Source organism: Poeciliopsis prolifica, unplaced genomic scaffold (genome assembly GCF_027474105.1).
Source record: "Poeciliopsis prolifica strain line A6 unplaced genomic scaffold, Auburn_PproV2 SCAFFOLD013, whole genome shotgun sequence".
Classification (NCBI taxonomy): Eukaryota; Metazoa; Chordata; class Actinopteri; order Cyprinodontiformes; family Poeciliidae; genus Poeciliopsis; species Poeciliopsis prolifica.
The window spans coordinates 6,883,232-6,891,839 of record NW_026562388.1 but is presented as its reverse complement, the minus strand read 5'-3'; the positions used below and the strand labels follow the sequence as shown (position 1 = coordinate 6,891,839).

At 39.3% G+C, this 8,608-nt stretch overlaps 1 protein-coding gene across 1 annotated transcript; it reads right to left on the bottom strand.

Moving 5' to 3' along the window:
- Window positions 1-6,751: 6,751 nt before the first annotated feature.
- Window positions 6,752-8,469, bottom strand: kcnf1b (potassium voltage-gated channel, subfamily F, member 1b). Its single transcript, XM_055038542.1, has one exon. The coding sequence runs from the start codon at window positions 8,339-8,341 to the stop codon at window positions 7,022-7,024; it is 1,320 nt and encodes a 439-aa protein (XP_054894517.1). The 5' UTR covers window positions 8,342-8,469; the 3' UTR covers window positions 6,752-7,021.
- Window positions 8,470-8,608: the final 139 nt, after the last annotated feature.

Genomic DNA, 8,608 nt, shown 5'->3' with positions numbered 1-8,608 from the left:
GACAAGACCTTTTAATGTGACCTCTAAATCAGTCTTCAGAAGAAGAGTTGTATCAATTCTCATCCAACCAAACTAGTCTTGAGAGAGTCAGCAGAAAATAAAAGAAAAGAAAAATGTGTTGCTGTACTGAAACCATGCTGCCAATTGCGCCTCAACCAAATATTGTGCCATGAGTTTAAAAAGAATTTAATAAGCCAGCGTTAGGTGTTATAAAAATTTCCACAAGTTTCTAAAAACCTATAGACGCCACGTGTGGGGGATCTGTGAGAAAAGAATACTCAGATATATTTTAAAGTGATGGTGAAAAAGTTAAGGGTGTGAACATTTTTAGTGAGTGCATCGAAAAACTTCAGACAAAATATCTCATCGCTACCCAGTGCATTAATTATTAGACAGCATTCACTAAAGGTGCACATCTGTATTTAAAAGTATAACGAAGATGATTCTAGTCTATTCAATTAAATTATAATCAGTTGAAATTACACCCATATTTGTCGCATTTTGCTAACACTAAGAGAGCAAAGCTTTGGTTTAAAAAGCACCATTTGTGGCTCCTAGATTAGAATCATCCAGCATAGGTCAGCTCACTCTAACACATCCAACATTAAACCTCTCCACCCCCGTCAATGGTAGCCTTTCACAGAGAGCTGCTGCTATTGACTGAGAAACTCTTTGCAAAGACTAAAAATGAGAGGCATAAAAGGGTCTCCGGGGTCCAGACTTGTAGATGGATTCTGTGAAAGAGCAGAGCTGCCCTAAAAAGTGGATGACCAGCTGTGAGAATGGAGAGGGGGGCGACCAGACGCACAAAGCTTTTATTGAGTGGGCAAGGCTTGAAAGCTCATACACCTGAAAAATTGGATAAGGTTATCATCCCGCTGCTTCTGCAGACTAATTTTAAACATCAGTGACGCAGCTGCTGGATAAATCTTAAAGTGCTTCAGTCTGCCTTTAAGTTCCCCTCTATTAAGCAGAAGTGTGTTTCAACAGCAATCTAAGACTCACCCTGGAAGAGAGCCTTTCACCCAACACAAGCTGAGAGAGCTGAGAGGAGTGAAGGTGAACAAGACCCGGTATGAATCAGTACAATCAATAACAAGAATTGTCAAGAAAGAAAGGAACAATTTTGAGTTTTCGCTTTCAACCCTCGGTCAGCTATTTTTGTACAATCTCACAAAAGGAAGTCATGTGGTTGAAATATTGCCTTAAGATATATTTAAATTAATCCCTTCATTACATTTATAATTAGTGAAAAACCTACTATGGTTTCCCATAGTAAAGTAAAAAGGAATCTTTTTACTTCATTTTTAAATAAAGTGATTACATTTTCCCGTTTGTCAAACAGATGTAACATAACCGGCCAAAGTTTTTAAACGCTAACCCTGAGTTATTGTCAGATTTTGAGAATAATTCTTCTGAGTGTTTTATACAGGATATTGAAATATCTGCTTTCATCAATGTCTGTGTATTGTCTTTATTTGAATGAAGTAGGCTTTTACCAGACATATAAATCTGCCAAACTTTCAAATATATACAAGTAAATATGCTGTTCTAAAGTGGCAGATGTGTTGAGATGTAAATAAGAAGAAAACAAATCTGCCAACTGATTGTCAGATTTGCATTTTACAGACGCTTATAAATCAAACAGGCAATAAAATCACCCACAAAACTAAAATAAGGGAATTAAAATGCAAATAAGCAAACTGTTCCCATCTGAGATGCAACAAGTCAGCTTATATTTTATGTCTAACTTAGCAAACCCTCAAAATATCTATAATTTCTCACTCTCCTGAAAAAAAAAAAACACCACCGCGTTGTTCTAATAAATCAGTTACAATGAGCTGCAGAGTGTTTTCAATGTGGGAGTCCAGACTAAACGCGAAGGGGCTTCGTTCAGGGAGAATAACGAGTGCCAGACTGTTATTTAGAGCCAGCAAGGAAGCCATGACAACAGAAGACCACCACCGGAGAAGGAAATTAGGTGTGCTTTTTACAGGAGGGGAACGGATCTGAAATTATAATGCTTTTTACAGGAGGGGAACGGATCTGAAATTATAATGTTTCATATGACAGTCACTCAAGGGTCTTGCTGTGTTCAGAACAAATGCTGCAAACCTTTTCAGGTTTGGAGGAAATGCAGGCTGATATTTTTTTTTTATAATCTATGTATAAATTTACCTGATTTGCCCAACTGCAAAATGTTGGAGTAATGTCTAAGAGGTAATTGGTTGAATTTATTTACAAGTGTCAATGTAAAGAGGTTTCCAACAACTTCACAGCATATTTTTGTTTTTTGGGGGTCAAAAAGAGTATAATTTGGATTCCTCATCATTATTATTCTCTACTTGGTATTGCTCTATCACATAAAAACCTCAATTGACTCCATTGAGGTTTGTGTTTGTAATGTGAGATCATGTAAATTTTCATATTTGGCAATAACAGGCATCCACCAGATCTGATCAAGGGTATTCATCTCTCGTCACACTTGTTCTTACAATGCACAACACATATTGCTATAACAACCAAGAACCAGGCAAAGACTGGTGAGAAGACACCACCAAACAGGGAGAGGAGAGCATAAAAACAGAGGATGATAACTACAGGCAGAACCCAGGGCTAGAAGTGATGGAGGCCAGAAAATAAGACTAAAATAAATCAAGGACTACACTATCAGTATGAAAGAAAAAAAGAGTTAGGATCTACACTATCAACTAACAGAACTACAAACCATAAAACCCTTAAAGGCAGGGGAAAAAAGTAGAAACAAGGCTGTTTCATAGGAAGAGGCATTAATACACATGAAACAAAACACTTTGCTGACGTTCAGACAGAAACAGGTTAAGTGTCTTATATATGTTGCACTATGCAAAGATGTTTCAACATCCTGCATGTTGTGAACTATTGAATGAGCTTCAGCACAAATCTTTCACCATATTGGTGATTTTTGAATTCCTGGGTTGGTTATTTTGCTCTTCTTCTCCGTCTGTCCGATGTGGATTCTCTCTGTTCGGTGCAATGCAGCAGTCTGTTGTCGAGTAGTTATCACAATGCAGTGGCATGTTTCCTTTTCTAAAATTTGTTTTGTGTCTGCTGCAACAAGCAAAAATAAAAAAACAAAACAAACAAAAAAAAAAAACCCGTCACAACATACCACGTCAATAAATAAGCTGTTTAAGTAATAAAACTCCTTTTAGCAATTACTCTACACTTTACCAGGACAAACAAAAAAGATTGTAATTGTGAAAAAAATGTTTGCACTATGTGAATTCTACAGCCTTTAATTAAGTTCCATTGCAATATTTTTACATTTTTTGTGATTAAATAAATTAGTTAAGTACTAAGTAATTTTCAACTGCATTTTTTTCATCTGGAATGTTCAAAGAAACATTGTTAACTTGTTTGCGATGAGGGCATAAAATGTTTCTTAAAGAACAATAAACTAAGCAACTAACACCTCAGAGAGTTCAGCTAGCTAAAGCAGAATCCAATTGTCCTTAGAAATTATTAATTAATTCAAGATACATTTTCTCGCTTTTACTTTGTTTATCTCCTTCTGGCTTTGTATCTTTCATTAAAGAACACACTGGTGTCTAAAACCTCCCTGTACTTTTTGTTTTAGAAAATCATTTTTGTTAGCTGGTTATTATTTTGCAGATAAAGTAGATTTGATTTTCTCTTTATTCAAAACCTTAAGAAAAGAAGCATTTCCATGGTAAGAAAATGGTAACAATCTTGTTTTATACTGAAGAATAAATACATTATGTCTAACTAAATATGGCAGTATTATGATCAGGGGTTATTTTTGCTATTTCAGGACATTGTTGACATGTTATGATTGATGAAACTATAAAATATGCTCTCAACAGAAAACCCTGGAGCTAAATGTCCACCCATTACATTTTGATCTTGAGCTCAAGGAGCACACTTCAGTTACTTAGCATAACATATTAAAAATTCATCAGCAAGTCCACCTGTCAAAACACATAAGTTGTAGAGTGGCCTACTCAAAGTCTGGACTTAAATCTAATTGAGTTCCCTCCTTATCTCAGTTCCTAACCTTCTTTTTTTTATATTCTTGCTTGTGTAAACCCTGCCAGTAAAGACTGAAGACTCAATGGGCTTCATGTGTCTTTATTTTGATTTTCTTCAGGTTTACTTTGATCTGAGTTTCCCACCAGTTGTTGAGATCTGTTTGCTCTTCTCAAGGATCATTATGGAGTCTGAAAAGCCGTTTCTAATCTCCACCTGCGTAATCATCTAGCTGCAGAAACGCTGAGTCATATCTGGATTGATTACTGATGCATAACATATGAAGTGCTATATTTGGCTGAAGTCAGCATCATCCAAATTGTCTCAGTTTCCCTTCAAACTTCACCAAATGTTTCACACCCAATTGGCACCCAAGCATTCACTCCTTCCATTTCAACCTTCTGAGTGCAAAACACATTTTTTTCTGATTTTTGGAGCCGAAGCTGCACTCCCTGAAAATATGAGGGTACGAACACTTTACATATTGCACCGTCTGATCTGTCTCTCTCAGCCAGCAAGGCTGACAGATCATCATCGGAGACGGAGGATGAGGAGGTGGAGGCTGGACGAAGGAGTGATAAGGAGAGAAACAGCGGGTGGAGTGTGTGTTTTCCAGTCTTCAGAGTGTGCGTGGGCGTACGTGGCCTTACTTTGAAGTGTTTTCCTGCTGGGGACGGCAGTTTCTCACAGACCCCTGCCTAGAATCGAGTTAGATGCAGAGAAAATCAGAGAAACAGAAGAACAGAGACAGTGGGAGAAAAGATATGGATGCATCAAACAACCTACCATTCATCAAGGAAAAGCTGAGCCTTGTCTGTGCATGACTCACCCAATCTCTGTATTTCCATCTGACCAATCAGGTTTTCATTACCAGCCCTCCTGAGCTAAAAACATATCCACAGAGTAAAAATAATGACCCACTGTTGAATATGCACACAGCTTGAGAAGTTAACGAGTTTAACAAATGAATGTTGGAAAAAAGGAAGAATCTTTTTAAAATTGTGTGTTTAAGCTTTACTTCACATTAAGGAACAGCATGATTATTTAACTCCTTTGGAACGTTGAGCCTTATTGTTCTCTGTTTGTGTTTCACTCTCAAGACGAGTGTGAAAAATCTGTTAAACTAGACAGCAGATAAAATCATTTTTACCTAAACTTTACAACAGCTTCAAAAAATACACAACTTCACTACAAAGGATATATGTAAATGAAGGTTTTGACATTGCAACAACAGTAGTAGAAACAAAAATATAAGAACAAACATATGGGAACATAACTGTTTTCACACACGACACATAGTTACCTTTCTAACCTTCATACAAAACACCATGGTAATAAACTAAATCTTCACGTCCGCCTGAACCAAATACCCCCTCAGTGCCACATGATTTTGGTAATATGTTATGGGGATGTTTTTTTGTGAAAAAGAGTAATGATAAGAAGAGTAGATCAGAATATGGATGGAACTAAATACGAGGCGATCCTGGAGAAAATCTTGTCAAAAACTTTAAAACATACAAAAGAATTCACAAAGCAGCGCAAAGACTCCAACATGCAACCAGAACCACAGTTGGATGGTAAGAATGGCCCAGTCAAAATCAAGACCCAGGTCCAAATCCAGTATGTAAACAATAGTTCACATATCCTCTTTTTCCAATCTGAATGAGCTAAAGCTGTCTTTTTTCCCTCATCTGGTAGATCTGCACAAGCTGGTTTGTGTACCTCAAAAAAAATTTGCTGATGTAATTGTTGTGGTAGTAGCAGTGTCAATTCAGTAGGTTTGAATAGAAATGCGCGTCACACTCAGATATGTATTTATGAAACAATTAGAAAACAATGTATATTTTTCCTTCCATCTCACAAGACCTTAATATTTTGTGCTGATCTAACTCATAAAATTCCAATGAATTAAAATATTGTAATTTATGATTGTGACTATATGTGGATAAGGCCAAGAGTATAAATATGTTTCCAAGTCATTAAATATGTCCAGGTAGATAGAGAAGCACTGTTGCACATTGATACGATGACTGTGGTTTCTCATTGTGTAACTGTATCAATTTATTGGTTTACTTGAACCCAGGACCTTCACAATCTCCATCAGCACAATCTGTTGCTGCTGCAAGGTACTGCAGTGCCCTGCATTTCCTTATCTATTTATTTTAGTCAAAAACATTGCTCTACAGATTATTAGTTGTCCCTGATGTGAATTTAAATTGACAGTTCAAAAGGAGAGAAAAGGTTACAAAATGCTGTGTTTTCTTTCCTTTAACCCAAAAACATTGAGCTCTAACTACTGCAAATTTTCTTCTACTTTGTCTTAAGCTATGTAATGCAAATCTCTCATGCTTTAACAATCATTTTTTTCATATTTGTTGGTATAACAGTAGTAATTATATTATGAGTTAACTAAATATATTCTGTGATATATTGGCTATTGCAGAACATTGTGGAACAATGGCTTACACTTTCACTTTGTGAAATCAACTCATCCCAGACAAAATCACTGTGCCATGGGATCAACTTTGCCTAACTCCCTCTGAACCAAATATGTATCTGTAATTCACCACAGAGTGATCTGTTTGAAAAAGTATTAATTGAGACATTTTGGATGGAGAGGACAAGCTCACCTGTTTGTATCATTTTGATCGTGTTTGGGTCCATAAAGTGTAAAAATTATATATAGGCTCTTTACCCATTCATTAGAAACTCTCAAAACATGAACTGGAGAAATTTGTATCTTTATTTTGAATTTAAATGAAAGTCTGAAATATTTTTATTAATGCCTTCACACTCTACAAAAGCAACACATCACATGTCGCCCATAGAAAACAACACATGCGGAGGAAAGGCCACAATAACAGCTCTATGTACAGGTTTCCCAAAGTCATCAGGTGCCTAAAAGTCTTTTTTTATTTTAACTCTTTCCATTGTCACTTAACCCCTCTGATGTCAACTGACACATTTTTTTTCCAACTGGTTCTGATTGTTTTCATTCTTGACTTTTTTTGCGCGCCTGCCCTCCGGACTTTAGCTCCATCAGCTCCACTTCGTGCTTCGCCGCGGTCTCCAGCACTTTCTGCTTGTTGTAGAACACAACGAAGTTATTGATGATCGGGTGGATGGGCAGAGCGATGGCGATCACCCCGCACAGAAAGCTGACCGCCGCGTTGCACTTGCCCAGGGTAGTTTTGGGGTAGATGTCTCCGTAGCCCACCGTGGTCATGGTGATGATGGCCCACCAGAAAGACTGCGGAATGCTCCTGAAGAGAGTCTCCGGGTGGCTTTGCTCCATAGTGTAGGCCAGCGCGGAGAACACGAAGATTCCCACGCCCATGTACATCAGGAGCAGCCCCAGTTCCTTGAGGCTCCGCTTCAGCGCGTAGGTCAGGGTCTGCAGACCAGAGGAGTGGCGCGCCAGCTTGAAAATACGCGCGATGCGCATGATGCGCAGCGCCTGGACAGCCTGCTGGACGTTCACCAGCTCCATCATGGACGTGGTACCGAGTAAAGTGAGGGACAGGACCACGTAGAAAGGCATGATGGCCATGAAGTCTATGATGTTCATGATGGAGAGCGCAAAGCGCACTTTGTTCGGAGACGAGGCGAGGCGCAGCACGAACTCAGTCGTGAACCATAGCATGCACACAGTCTCGATCGCCTCCATGGTCGGGTGCTCCACCAGCTTCCCCTCCGCATTTTTCACCTGCAGCTCCGGAATGGTGCTCACACACATCACCACGGCTGACACCAGGATGGAGAGAAACGAAGCGATGGCGATGATGCGCGCCGCCAGGGAGGAATCCGGCTTCTCCATCAGTCTCCACAGGTACTTCTGGCACCTCTGCGTGCGGGTGATGCACTGATCCACATCCAGATCCTCTAAAATCGCTTTCACTTTGTTTGCAATCTCTTTCAGCTCTTCCTCCTTCTCGCTCAGGTAACTTTTGCAACACTCATCCAAAACACTTTGGTCTATTTTCCAGAACTCCATCTCCTTGATAAAGCATATGGGGCAAATCCCGCTTTTTATGTGGATTTCGTCGAAGTAATACACATCTATGATGCACTTAAAGGAATCGGGATCCCGATCAAAGTAAAACTCGTTCCTGCCCGGGTCGAAGTCATCACAGAGGGTGGAAATAAGTTCGGGGTTGTGGGCTGAGCAGTTGGACAACTCCGCCAGCCTGCTTTCCGGGTAGCGCTTCAGATCGTCCCCGAACAGCACCACTCTCACTCCACCGATGTTCACAGTGATGTCGCCTTCCTCGCTCAAAGCATTTCTATATTTTGGTTTCGGAACTGTCCACATTTTAATAAAGAAGTTCAGTGTTTAAACTACAAAATGCACAAGAACAGCAGACTAACTACAACTGATGCCCATATTCTTGACGCTCTACGCGTAAAGTTGATGTTTTTCTGACTGTTTCGTGTCTTGAACGGCACAGCTTGAGTGGCAAGCTCTTCTTAGCACCCTCTCTCTCTCTGTCTCGCCCTTCTTTCCTCTCTCTCTCTGTCTCTCTCTCTCTCTCTGTGTCTCGCCCTTCTTTCCTCTCTCTCTCTCTGTCTCTCTCTCTTT